This window comes from Bubalus bubalis, chromosome 21 (assembly GCF_019923935.1).
Source record: "Bubalus bubalis isolate 160015118507 breed Murrah chromosome 21, NDDB_SH_1, whole genome shotgun sequence".
NCBI classification, from domain to species: Eukaryota; Metazoa; Chordata; class Mammalia; order Artiodactyla; family Bovidae; genus Bubalus; species Bubalus bubalis.
In genome coordinates this window covers 59,224,589-59,238,666 of record NC_059177.1, presented here as the reverse complement: position 1 = coordinate 59,238,666, position 14,078 = coordinate 59,224,589, and the positions used below count along the sequence as shown (strand labels likewise).

The 14,078-nt window shown below is 64.2% G+C and overlaps 1 protein-coding gene across 1 annotated transcript; it reads right to left on the bottom strand.

Moving 5' to 3' along the window:
• Positions 1-4,342: 4,342 nt before the first annotated feature.
• Positions 4,343-5,425, bottom strand: DNAJB8 (DnaJ heat shock protein family (Hsp40) member B8). Its single transcript, XM_006078845.3, has one exon. It carries the CDS (start codon positions 5,204-5,206, stop codon positions 4,511-4,513), a length of 696 nt encoding a protein of 231 aa, XP_006078907.1. The 5' UTR covers positions 5,207-5,425; the 3' UTR covers positions 4,343-4,510.
• Positions 5,426-14,078: the final 8,653 nt, after the last annotated feature.

The following is a 14,078-nucleotide window of genomic DNA, read 5'->3' as shown; positions in this document are numbered from 1 at the left end:
GGGTGATGTTGCCAGCCAGAACTGGCAGGCAATCGATAAGCTTAATTAATAATTAACTTTTTAATTAAATATCAATTTAAAACAAGTATGGGAATCAGTCTCTTGCAATTAACACTCTTGCTCTGCTTTCAGTAAGGGGCTGGACGGGAGACCTGGGCTCCAGGGCCAGGGGGGCAGGGCGGGCACGCGGGATCCTGCAGTGCAGGGCAGGGGCCCAGGTGGCCCACCCGTCCCCTCCTGGAGCCACGGGGGCCCCGGGACACCCGCTCTGTCTCCTCCAGCCACAGGGAAAGTGTGCTCGGCCCTGCAGTCACCGCCACGCTGGGTACACTGGACACAGAGCAGGACCCAGCCCTGCCTTCAAGGAGCTGGCCTCTTGAAAGTCGACGGGGAGAGACTCAGCAACCTGCGAGTGGCTGGTTCCCAGGATCCCAAGGAAGGAGAAACCGGGGGTGCGGGAGGACGGCTGGAAGGACACGGTGGGTGCGGGCGCAGCCTGGCCGGAGGTGGGGGTTGGGGCGGGCAGGCGTCTGCAGGTCTGGGGCGGCCCGGGGCGGCCCGGCGTCTGCAGCGGAAAGTAGCTGGTACATACCCCTGCTGCCACCCCGGAACCCCACGACCCCAGGGGTTTCCTGAGCGGCGGCTCGGGTGACCGCAGGCATAACCACGGCGCCTGGGGGCTCAAGTGGCCGGTGGTGCAGGTTCCTGCTTGGGGGGGTTGGTGACAGCGCGGTGTGGTTGGCGGGCAGGGCCGCCCCGGGCAGGCGCTCGGGCTCCCGGGCCCCACGGCGCCCCCCGGGTCCTCAGGACACCCCTGGTGGCCGCTGAGGGCATCCAGACCTGCAGTCCTGACGCAGAGGTGCACAGCAAGGGAGGGTCTGCAGAAGGTCCGCGCGGGGAGCAGGGTGCCGGGGCTCCCCCCACACAGCAGGTTCCTGGGGAGGGGCCCCTGCCAAGGGGCAGAGGCCCAGGAGGGGGTGGGCCGGGCCTTACTGTGCGGGTCGGGGGGCGGGCTGCCCCGGGACAGGCCCATCCAAGGCCAGGTCTCAGCCGGGACGGCACGTGGGAGGCAGGCAGCAGAGCCCCACGACTTGTCCCTGCGCCCCCCAAGGCCTGGACCCAGGGAAGGCAGGCCGGCATCTGTTGACAAAGCTGCCGTGGGGCTCCTTCCTGGCTGTAAGAGCACAGGGCAGTAGGGAGGCAGGGTGCCATGCGGCAGACGGGCACGCAGTGGGTGCTCAGCAGCCCCCGACCGCCAGCCGCAGAGGGAGGCCATCCCTGACGACAGGAGTCGTGATGACGCGACTGTCCTAGAGGCCAGACCAAGGGCGGTGGCCGCTGCTCTGCACCGAGCTTGGGCCCCTGCCTGGCCAGGGAGGGACCCTAGGGTCCGTGGCCCTTTTGTCGCAGAGGGGGCAGACCAGGGAGGCCTGAACACACCCAGCTCTTCCCAGGGCAGCGCAGAGCGGGCTGCAGCAGGGGCCACGCTGGGGCTGGAGCTGGGCTCAGCCGGGCTCTGGACGGGGTGGTCTCTGCCCCACCAGCCCTACCCCCAGCTGCTGCCCCCGGTACCGCCTCGTCTCTCCCGCCTGGGCACCCTCAAGCTTCTCCCCTGGCTCCAAGGCCCTGCTCCTTGAGGGTCTCTGGGTCCCTCCTCGTCCCCACCGTCCTGCCCGCCCCGCCTGCCGACGGAGCCCCCTCCCGCCCACTCCAGTGCCCTTATCTGGGTCCAGCCCCTGCGCGATTGCTGGGAGCCCATCCCCATGACAACGGGGCAGATGGCGGCTGCGATTAGCTGCTCTCCCTCCCGCCACAGCTCAATCCGTCTTTGAAATTAAATCAGCTGCGATAACATCGACTGGCCAGGGGAGGGGGGGCAGGCAGGAGGCTGCCCGGGCCGCACCCACCCCACCCCAGGCCTGGGTGCAGGGCGAGAGGAGCAGGAGTGGGGTAGACGGGCTTCCAGTACAGATGGGCGACCTCGTCCATGTCTCTCGGCCTCCGAGCCTCAGTTTCCCCATCTGTAAAATGGGGGCAAGTGGCCGTCCCTGTTTTGGGGGTTCAGTGAGAGTCTCTGGGGAGAGTGTACAGGAGGAGCCCTGGGGGGTCTGCTGCTGCTGCTGCTGCTAAGTCGCTTCAGTCATGTCCAACTCTGTGCAACCCCACAGACGGCAGCCCACCAGGCTCCCCTGTCCCTGGGATTTTCCAGGCAAGAACACTGGAGTGGGTTGCCATTTCCTTCTCCAATGCATGAAAGTGAAAAGTGAAAGTGAAGTCGCTCAGTCGTGTCCGACTCTTAGTGACCCCATGGACTGTAGCCCACCAGGCTCCTCCGTCCATGGGATTTTCCAGGCAAGAGTACTGGAGTGGGGTGCCATCGCCTTCTCCACTGGGGGGCTCAGTAGGGCTGAAAACATGGCCCGTTCCCATCCATGGAGAAGCCAGAGCCCTGGGGGAGAACCTGGGCCATCAGGGTCCCAGGTGGCCTCAGACTACACGTGGTCGGAGGCTGCAGACCTGCCCTGCGAGCCTGGTGCATCCCTCCCCAGGGCTTTGCTGCCCTCGCTCATAAAGGCTCCAGCGTCACTGAACCTGGTGCCCGAGGGGCAATGCTGGGACCCCGTCATGTCCACCCGGCAGTAGCGGACAGTCAGGGGCCCAGAGGAATGTGGGGACCCAGGAGAGACGTGTGGAAGAGGGGGTGTAAGGTCTCCCCGAGGGTGTGGTGGCAGGAGAGGCCTGGGTGTTTCAGGAACCAGGTCGGTCTGTGCAAAAGTCCCATTTCAGGAAGGGGGGCTGCAGGGAGGGGAGGGTGGGGAGGTGAGCGGGGACCCAGGGGCGGCGGGGAGACAGAGGCCTGGGAGGAGGGTTCCTGGCATGGCACGGCCCGTGCTGAGGTCTCGAGGCAGGAGTCCCCCTGGTGAGTGTGCAGGAGCGGGAGGAAACCACGGGGGCTGGAGCACAGGGTGTGCCGGGGAGCCAGGGAGGTCATGGGGGCCTCCGTGGCCACCCCGAGGACCTGACTTTTCCTTTGAGTGTCTCACGAACCTCTCAGGTTTTCACAAGACCCTTCCGGCTGCAGAGATGACAGCGGGATGAAGGGAGGAGGCTGGGGCAGTGTCTGGGTGAGCCACGAGCAGACGTGGGCCCCGTGCAGGGGTGAGCGTGGGAGGGCCTCACTATCTCCTGCCTCAGGACCTTTGCACGGGCCGCGCCGCGCCCAGAACCCTCCCCCAGGCCCCTCTCCGCCCGCCTCCCGCGAGTCTCTGTCTGGCCTTCAGCTCGGCCGTCTATCAGATGGGGCTCCAGGCCAAGAAGAGGACGCAGAGAGGGGCTTAGGATCAAAGAGGGGCTGAGGGTGTGCAGCCCACTGAGATGGGTCTGGCCGCCACCAGGCTCCATCCACTCGGAGGGACTGGAACAGGAGACCACTCCGACTGGCCTGGGAGTCGGGGGAGACACCAAGGCGAGGTCCTTGGGATGTCTGTGAATGCCCGTGCCTTGCAACCACCCAACCCCGGGACCCTGCGCCCGCCGGTGGGCTGCTGGCCCGTAATTGGATTTGCTGGGCAGCTGTCAGGGCTAAGCAGGCCCACTTGATGCAGCCACGCTCGGCCGGTAATTGGTGAAGTTAGCAGGTCGGCGGGGGCAGAGGTCGGGTGGTTAATGCTGTCGTGGGGGCTTTGATGAAGTCAGCCCTGCTGCAGGGCTGGGAGCCGCGGTGCGACCCTCTGTGTGCCATGGGGCTCCGCTGCCCCTCGCCTAACACGGTTAGGGGGCCTCCAGCTGCCGGCCCGGCCCCGGGGCTCTGCGGGGCTGGACCCAGGAGGCCTGAGCCTGCAGGGGCAGCAGGTCACCTGCTGTGTGCTCCTGCCCAGGGCCCTGCAGCACCCGAGGGGACTCGCGGGCCCCTAGGGATCTTGGGGTGCTGCCCTGTGGCGGGGACAGGGAGGGGACAGGGGCCGGACCGCCAGGATCTCAGAGCGAGGCCTGATATCTTCATGCTGAAGCCGAGCAGTGCACCCCGCCCCCCCGGCCGGCGGCGGACGCCCGTGGTGGTTAGGGGCCCCAGGCTGTGGGCTGGGCAAGTGGGCGGCCGTCGTGACCCTCACGACCCCGACAACGCGCGCGCACGGACGCGGGCACGCATGCAAGGGCGCGGGCACGGACACGCGCGCACGGACACGCACACACGCATGGACACGCACGGGCGCGGGCACGCACGCACGGGCGCGGGCACGGAGACGTGCGCACGGACACACACGCACAGACCTGCACTCACGGACACGCACGCATGGACCCGCACGGACACGCAAGGACACGCATGCAGGCGCAGGAGGTGCCAGCCCGGAGCCCGCGTGGCGCCCTGGTGAGGCCAGCCTGCGCCGGATGCCGGACCCATCCCCGGGCCTCTGCCGTCTGCCCCGCCGGCTCCCCAAGCGAACCACCGCGCCCGAAGCTCACTTAGCACGTTTATTGAGCACCGCCGGGCGGCGGGCGCGGGCGGCGCCTACTTGCTGTCCACGCGTTTGAGCTGCTCCTTGCCGTTGATGGTCACCGACGTGAGCTGCCCGTCCTCCTCCACCTCCACGCGCTCCTGCCCGTTCTCCACGATGCGCTTGGTGGTGACCTTGTGGCCGTTGACGATCTCGGTGGACGACATCACCGATTTGAAGCCGGAGCCGCCCGAGCCGGAGCCGCAGAAGGACGTGGACGAGAAGGTGGTCCGGCCGGCGCCCCCGCGGCCCAGGCTGTCAAAGGCCGAGAAGGCCTCCATGAAGGCGGGGAACTCGCCGAAGCCGGCAGAGAAGGCCCCGCGCAGCCCATGGCCCCGGGCCCCGCGCTCGCTGCCGAAGGGCGCGTCCCAGAAGTCGAAGGAGAAGGGGTCCAGGCCGCCGAAGAACTCGCGGAAGATGTCCTCCGGGTTGCGGAAGGTGTAGCCGCCGCCGAAGGGGCCGCCGTGCGGGGAGCCGGTCCCGCCTAGCCGCCAGCCGTCGCAGCCCGCGCGGTCGTACAGCGAGCGCTTCTTGGAGTCGCACAGGACCTCGTAGGCCTCGGACACCTGCTTGAACTTCTTCTCGGCCTCCTCCTTGTTGTCAGGGTTCTTGTCGGGGTGCCAGCGCAGGGCCAGCTTGCGGTAGGCCTTCTTGATGTCCTCCGGGGAGGCGTTGGCCTGCACCCCGAGCACTTCGTAGTAGTTAGCCATGCCGAGGGCCGGGGCGCGGCGGCGGGGAGACGCGGGCCCGGGGCCCGGGTGGCCGGTGGGTGGGGGCACCAGTGGCAAGTGCGGGTCGCTCAGCGGGGGCCTGGCTGGACTCTGGGGCTCAGGGGCGGCTCTGCCCGGCCGACTACCCTTTCATAGTACCAGCGCAGGGGGACAGGTGGGCGCCTCGCTGGAGGGGCGGGGGGAGGGAAGGCAGTGCCCCTGGGGGCCCCCCCTCGGCCACAAGGCCCCCTGCAGAGCTGCCTGGCCCTTTGTGACATCGGGCCTGGGCGGGGCAGAGCCCGGCCCCTGCAGTCCGGGGCCTGGTACACGGGCCAGCCCTGCGCAGGAGGCCATGCCTGGGGGTCCACACTCGGACCTCAGGCTGCTGGAGCCGCCAGGGCTGAGCCCCAGGGGCTGAGACAGGACCAGCCTCCGGAGGTGGGCCCCGGGGTCTGTGCTGGAGGTCAGGGAGGGGCGTGAGGACCCCTGGGGTGCAAGTGGACTGAGCCCAGAGGCTGGGTGGGGTCGGGGCTGGAGCTCCTTCCGCTGGTGCTGCGTGGGCCTCTTGGGTCGTCTGAGACGAGCCCCGTGGAGGCAGGGTTGTGTCAGCATCTCGGGCCGCGCTTGGCTGACAGCACAGGTTCCTTGAATGAATGAGGCTCAGAGACTTGTGGCATCAGACTCAAGGTCACACAGCAGGTGGGAGAGGGAGGGAGGTGCTGGGGTGCGGTGGAGGGCACCCTGGAAGGGGCGTTCCGCTCAATGCCGGTGGGAAGGGCAGGCCAGGGAGCGCGGTGGGTCGAACAGTGGCCCCGTCCCAGCCGCAGAACCTGTGGATGTGCTCGTATTACTGTTGGGGAAGAGGGTTTCTCCGTATGCAGTTAGAGCTCACCCTGGATTGCCTGGGCAGGTCTGAAATCCACGACAGGAGTCCTTGGGAAAGAGAGAGACGCACTGAGAGCAAGGGGGAGCAGAGAACACTGCAGGGCCCACCGGCCTGCCCTGGGACGGCGCCGGGGGGGCAGCCCCTGCCCACCCTGAGGGAAAGCAGCCTCCGGCCCATGCTGTCTGTGGCACTTTGCGGGAAGTGAGGAACCCGCGGTGCCCGGGGGCCGTCCCTGTGTTTTTGGTTCTTGTTCTGATGCTGGGCGCATTCAGAAGCAGCATTAACAAGCGCGTTAAACACACCGGTTCCCGTGCCCCTCGCCCCCTCCAGGTGAGATGGAGGCACCCACCCCAGGGAGTCAGCGGGCCCACCGAGAGCTAGTGGGACAGCGTCTCCCCGCGCCCGTGTCTGGTCTGCACCCCTTCCTGTTCCCCCCTCGATGGCTCCTTTTCCCTTGAAGCTCACGGGTGCTGGGCTCCCAGCACCTCGTGAGGACAGCATGTTCTAACTAACCCCAGATGCTGGGGGGGCGGCTGAAAGCAGACAGTGGGGACCCCGGAGTGACAAGCGCTGTCTCGTCACACTCCTTGCCCAGAGGGCGGCTCACCCTCTGTCCCCAGCCCACCCACCCACGCACTCGGCAGTGGAGTAACCCGACTGGACGCACATACAGGCAGTTCCGTAGGTGGGACGCTCGGTGTCTGTCGCTGCACCGGGAGCCTGTTCTCGGCAGGCTTGTCCGCTGGGGCTGAGGGAAGGTGCCCACAGGAGGTGCCTGGTGGCAGAGGCGGTGGCCGGAGCCTCCCCCATGTCACAGAGGCTTAGGACTGACGCTTGGCTCTTGCCTGCTTTACACGTCAGCACCCCCGGGACAGCTGCTGGGGCTGCAAGACACATCCTTTCCTCCTGGAGCCTAGACTGAAGGGTCTCCGGGGGAGAGAGCAAGAGCTGGCAGACACTGGGGACCCTCCCACAGCCCCTCCTGGGATGTCGCGAATGTCAGTCTTGCCCACGGCACGCAGGCAAAGCTGTTTTCCACGGAGTAGGGAGTGGCGATCCTTCAGGACGGGTCCACGCATTTCCTGCAGCACTGTGAGCGGCGCGGTCCATGCAGAGGGCAGAGGGCAGTGCCCTGTGGTGGATGAGGCGGCCGTGGTCCGGGGGGGGAGGGGCTGGCCTTGCTCCTGCTGGGGACAGCAGCGGAGGCGGCGGCTCGTGGCGGGAACAGTCGGGGCGCTGGCGGGGGTGCGGGCGCGGGGGGCGGCGCGGAGTGGGAGCGCCGAGAGCGACCGTGACAGCCCTGCAGGCCGCAGTCCCGCCGGCTGGCGCTCATGCAGGGACCACTGCGCTGCTCCGTGGTCTCCATCGCACCCTGGAGAGCCCCTTATGGCTGCGGTCTGCAGGGGCCTGAGGTGTGGAGGAGAAGGAGGCAGGAACAGGCAGAGGGCAGCCCGGAGGCTTGCAGCAGCTTTGGGTGACCCTCCCAGAGGCCGTGCTTCGGGGCAGCGGGCTGAGGTGCTTAGGGCGCGCTCGCCAGATTGTCCCGGGGCTCGAGCAGCTGCCGGATGACCCTCGAGAGCCGCTGCTTTGGAGCCGCAGACCGCAGTCATCGGCAACTGGCTTCCCTGGGCTCTATGCCCCGTGTTGGCCAGCAGCTGTGACCTCGGGTGCCATGTTTTCATGCCTGTTACATGGTCGGTAATTGTCTACCCCGTGGCAGTGGCTCAGGTGAAGGCGGTGGTGGCCGTGGAAATGGGGGCGATGCGGGTGGGGTGGGGTGAAGGGCGTGGTCACGGTGCAGAAACGGTGGCCACGGTAACCGCCGCTTGCTAAGGTCGGGATGCTGGTGGCGACGCAGGGATGGGGGAGAAGCGTGCGGATGGTCACGGCAGTGCAGACACGGGCTGGGGTGGTGGGGACAGACAGGGTGCGGCAGGTGGCAGAGGTGGGGGTGCCGCCGGCGGGCACGGGGCAAGGGGCTGGCGAGGCGAGTGACATCAGAGGCGGCGGCGGCAAAGGCGCTGGTGGGGTGTAGGGTGACGACCCTGCTGCGAGGGTGGTGCCCGTCGGGCGGGTGGGGCGGGAGGAGCAGGCACGCGTGCTGGCCTGTTGCCCTGATGATGGTAACAGGGGTATGAACTTGGTGGAAGCCCGGGGCCCGTAACAGTCGGCACAGCGTGGGGCGGTCACAGCAAGGTCGGGCATGGGACCCAGGGTGCTGAAACCCTGGGGCATCCTGCAGACGCAACCCTGGCCCAGGCCCCCTCTCTGCATCCTGCCTGGGGCTCCACTGGCCTCCCGCGGAGGAACCTCCTCTGATGCTGATGCTGCCCGAGCCCCTCAGCGGGCTCTCTGCCCTGCTCTCCCCCAGGTCCTGGGCTGGCCCGAGGCCCCCAGAGTGGGCGGGCGGGTGGAGGCCATGGGGAAGGAGACAGGCTGGAGGCCGTGGGGAGCGGGGCACAGTGCAGGAGGTGCAGGGCGGGGGGGCTGGGCGAGGAGCCCGCAGGGCGAGGATGGAGGGCGGCCGGGGACCGCGGCAGCGCCCGTGGGGACGGTCGCACGCAGAGGGGCTCCCTTCTGTGCAGGGGGCTCTCCCCTTCTGTGCAGAGGGCTCCCCTTCTGCCAGCTTGGACTGGCGTTCTCTGAGGCCCAGGAGCCGGAAGTGTCCATGGAGATGGCGGGAGCGGCGGGCCCAGGCCCCTCCGCAGACCCACCAAGGCTCAGGGCTGAGCCAACATTGGCCGGCCGGCCCCCACCCTCCTCTCTGCCTCGACTGCCCATGGGTGGCAAGGCTTCTCCGTGCAGGGCTTCCTGCTCCCTGGGGAGCCCCTGGTCTCCCCGGTCTCAGGCCCACCCGGAGCCCCGGCCCAGGGCAAGAAACAGGCCTTTGGGTGACCAGGCACTGGCCGGCAGAGTCCAACCCCGTGCCAGGACACCCAGAGAGGGCAGGGCGCACCCAAGGTCACACAGCGGCCCCAGGGCGAGCTGGGGGGGCAGCCAGGCAGCCAGTTGGTATTCTCGGCGGCCAGAGGCCCCTCTCTGTCTCTGTAATTAATGGAGTGGCTTTTTAAAAGGATTCTAATCACCCCCGATCCTATCTGCTTATCACTAGCGTCCCTAATTAGATGATCCTGGCAGTCACTCGGTTAATTCCCCCCAGCCCCGTGCAGCCCTGCCCGGCCTGGGGCAGCCCCCCCAGCGCCCCCTGCCCCCCCGCCCGGCCAGATGGGCAGTTCAGGCCTTGTCTCCCCTCGGGGCCCTGGTGCACTAAGTGCATTACCTCCAGGATGGATGGGCGACAGCCGCGGGTGGGCCGCTGGGTGGATGGGGACCCGTGAGTGCAGGGACTGAGCGACGGAAGGTGACGGGTGAACGCACGGACGGGCGGGGAAGCTACGCACTCTGCTCGTCAGGCCAGACAGCCACTGTCTGCCCGCGTGCGTTCTCGAGGAGATCACTGCTCCTTTCTGGGTCTCGGTCTCCTCTGTCAAATGGGGGCAGAATAGCATCTTCCCCATTGGGTTGCTGAGAAGACAGCTTCGGACAGTGGAGGACCCGGCCACCATAGGGTAATGACGGAAGTGTGGGAGGGGGCGAGGTCAGGGTGGGCGGGCGGAAGGAGTGGACAGATGAGTGAAGGCGGAGGGGTGGACGGGCGGTCCGAGGAGTCGTGGACAAGTGGTGGAGGGACAGGTGGTGGCTGGGAGCAGGGCCACCAGGCGGGCGAGGGCGCGGGGCGGCCTGTCCCCCCAGACGCCCCACGACGGCCTCCACACAGATGAGGCTTGGACCTGCCTGCCCTCCCCTGGACCTCCAGGGGAGCATCCCGCCAGTGACACGTGCCCACCAGGTCTCTGCGTCCTCACCCTCATCCCCACCCAGGTTACACCCCTGGGGTGGGCCACGTGGTCTCTGGAGGCTCAGCTCCAGCCTCCAGTGGGCGATTACAGCCTGAGAGAAGGCGTCACATGTGGGACCACCCCCCAAGTTCCAAGGTGTGCCAGCCTCCAGGGCAGCCGCCCTCCCCGCCCCGCCCCACCTGCAGCAGCCCTGGGAAGGGCTATGATCCCGGTTCCCGCAGCTGGTTCCAGGCATCTAGGAGAATCCAACCCCCAGAAGCTCCCCCAGCACCCACGGGCCTCTGCAGCTTCCACTTGTGCGATTTCCTAGGTCTTTTTGGGAAAAGCATAGAACAAAGAAGCCTGAAGCCTGTATGCATGTGCACATGTTCACACCATCCATCTACCCACCCACTTATCTACCCATCCTCCTCTGCATCCATCCACCCACCATCCATGTCCCTATCCACCCATCTTCCCACTCATCCCTCCATCTATCCATCACTCACCCAGTTATCCATCCTCCCACCCACAAATCCATCCATCCATCCATCTACCTGTCACCCGCCCACCCACTTACCCATCCATCCATCCATCAATCCTTCCCTCCATCTATCCATCACCCACCCAGTTATCCATCCTCCCATCCATCAATCTGCCCACCCATCCTCCCACCCACAAGTCCATCCACCCATCCATCCATCTGCTTATCCATCCACCAATTCACTTATCCACCCACTTATCCACCCATCCACCCATCCATCCATCTACTTGTCCATCCTCCCATTCACTCATCTACCCACCCATCCATCCATTCATCCATCCATCCACCCACCCACATAGCCATCCACCCACCCATCACCCACTCATCCATCCATCCACCCACATATCTACCCACCCATCCATCCATCCACCTATCCATCCACCCACCCATCCATTCATCCATCCATCCATCCACCCACCCACCCACATATCCGTCCACCCACCCACATATCCACCCACCCAGCCACCCATCCATCCACCCACCCATCCATCCACCCACCCACCCACCCATCCATTCACCCACCCATCCATCCACATATCCATCCATCCACCCACCCACCCATCCATCCACCCACCCACCCATCCATTCACCCACCCATCCATCCACATATCCATCCACCCACCCACCCACCCACCCATCCATCCACCCACCCATCCACCCACCCACCCACCATCCACATATCCATCCACCCAACCATTCATCCAACCATCCATCCACCCACCCACATATCTATCCACCCATCCAGCCAGCCAGCCAGCCACCCATCCACCCACATACCTACCCACCCATCCATCCACCCACCCGCCCACCATCCATCTCAAACATGCTGAGCCCCTGTCGCACCTGTGCTGTGTGTCAGGCCCTCTCTGGGTGCTGTAGGTGTGTATGCCAGTGAGTGCACTGGATGGGGTCTTGCCTTTATGGAGGTGACTCCAGTGTAGAGGATGCGGGAAACTGATAGCGAGTGAAGGTTTCGTGTAATGTCCGGTAGTGAGAGGTGCCGTGAAGAAAAAACAGAAAGACAGCTCCTCCTGACGGGGTAGTCGACAGGGCGCGCAGCCTGCACACGCATGCTCAGGCCAGGCCCCTGGTGCTAGGGCACACCTGTGCACGTGAACACACACGTGCACGCAAGCATGCACAGCCCCCCACAAGGCAGGACGCGCTGCTGTGCCTGGGGGTCGGGGCACGATGTCCCCTAACGCGTGGGTTCAGCTGGGTCACCTCCCTCTCCCCACCCTACACAGCTTGCCCCAGGTTCTGGGGAGGACAGAGATACCACCAGCTTTGAAGGGGGCCAACCCTTTGTGTGATACCAACAAACTGGAAAATCCTGAAAGAGATGGGAGTACCAGACCACCTGACCTGCTCCTGACAGACTTGTGTGCAGGTCAAGAATCAACAGAACTGGGCATGGAACATTGGACTGCTTCCAAATCGGGAAAGTACGTCAAGGCTGTATGTTGTCACACTGCTTATTTAACTTCTATGCAGAGTACATCATGAGAAACGCTGGGCTGGAAGAAGCACAAACTGGAATCAAGATTGCTGGGAGAAATATCAATAACCTCAGATATGCAGATGACACCACCCTTATGGCAGAAAGTGAAGAACTAAAGAGCCTCTTGATGAAAGTGAAAGAGGAGAGTGAAAAAGTTGGCTTAAAACTCAACATTCAGAAAATGAAGATCATGGTCCCATCACTTCATGGCAAATAGGTGGGAAACAATGGAAACAGTGACAGACTTTATTTTCCTGGGTTCCAAAATCACTGCAGATGGTGACTGCAGCCATGAAATTAAAAGAAGGGTGCTTCTTGGAAGAAAAGCCATGACCAACCTAGACAGCATATTAAAAAGCAAAGACATTACTTTGCCGACAAAGGTTTGTTTGGTCAAAGCTATGGTTTTTCCAGCCATCATGTACGGATATGAGAGTTAAGACTATAAAGAAAGTTGAGCACTGAAGAATTGATGCTTTTGAACCATGGTGTTGGAGAAGACTCCTGAGAGTCCCTTGGACTGCAAGGAGATCCAACCATCCATCCTAAAGGAGACCAGTCCTGGGTGTTCATTGGAAGGACTGATGCTGAAGCTGAAGCTCTAATACTTTGGCCACCTGATGCGAAGAGCTGACTCATTGGAAAAGACCCTGATGCTGGGAGAGATTGAGGGCAGGAGGAGAAGGGGACGACAGAGGATGAGATGGCTGGATGGCATCACCGTCTCAATGGACATGAGTCTGAGTGAACTCTGGGAGCTGGTAATGGACAGGGAGGCCTGGCGTGCTGCGATTCATGGGGTCACAGAGAGTCAGACACGACTGAGCTGAGCTGATGGACCAGAGGCTTTCGTTTCAGTCATATGCACATTTAAAACCATACAGGTGACTTGTTAGGCTGTTTATTTCCTAATAAATTAACAAGGTCAGAAGCTCGAAACATCCAGGAATTGAGGGCCTGAGGGCACAGGGCTGCAGGGCTGGGCCGCAGGGCACGGGCGCCAGGCCCGGGGATGGGTGTGTCCTGGACTGGGGGGCCCTGGGGAAGGTTTGAATCCGGAGCAGGGGAGGGGCTTGGTTAGTTGCAGGTTCCAGAAAGACCTCTCCACAGAGAGAGACTATTTCATGCCCAAGAAGCTGGTATAAATGCAGTGTGCAGAACGTACTAAGTGGCGGTGAGGGCGTGAAGCTCCCAGACCCTGTGGTGGGAATGGTAACTGGGACAAGTTTGGAAATTCCTTGGCCTTTGCCTACAGGTGGGGGGCGGTGGGGGGGGCGTCCCTTGACTCAGTAATTGCAGTTCTAGGCTCCTCCCACTCCCCCGAGAAGAGGCGGCTCTAACTTACGGGGGGTGTCGCTCTGGGACTGTGGGGCTTTATATAGGCTCTGCCCAGTGGGTCCCTCCGGCGGAGTCTTGTCTGTTGCCGACTTAGAAGGAGGAGCTGCTAGATGCTACGGCTGCGGGGAAGTCGAGGAGCTGGCAGCCGGTCGGGTATCTTTGCAGTCCAGCCTCTGCTGAGAGGCCGGCCCTGGTGGCACCTCGTCTGCAGCCACGTGGAGCGCTGAGCCGCCCTGCCCCTGGGCTCCTGATCCACAGACGGTGGGACAGACACGCGTGCACCTTTGAGCTCCTGAGTTGGTGGCAGTTTCTTAAGTAGAATAGAAGACCAGTACTGGGTGGGGTGCATGCTCGTCACTTGAGTCGTGTCTGCCCCTTCGCGACCCCATGGACGGTAGCCTGCCGGGCTCTTCTGTGCATTGGATTCTCCAGGCAAGGATCCCGCAGTGGGTTGGAGGTGTTGTGTAGTTGGCTCTCTTTCTGGGTATTCACCATTGAAATGAAAAGGTCGCATGCGAACCCCATGGCAGAAGAGACAGGTGGCAGGGCCCGAGCAGCGGGCAGGGAGTGACAGAGGCGGCCAGGGTGCTGCCTCTGGGTGCGGGCGGAGCCAGGCGGTGCGCGGTGGTAGCGTGGGGGAACGTGTGTCTGTAGATCTGCCTGCCTGCTCCTGAGGATGGGGGGTCTCCCCCAGCATCTGCTCCTGAGGACGGGGCCCTCCCCCAGCATCCACTCTGTGCCTGGATCACGGCCTCCCCTAGATC

Coding starts and splice junctions, on each gene's coding strand:
- DNAJB8 (XM_006078845.3), bottom strand. CDS start 5,206: ATGGCTAACTACTACGAAGTGCTCGGGGTGCAGGCCAACGCCTCCCCG.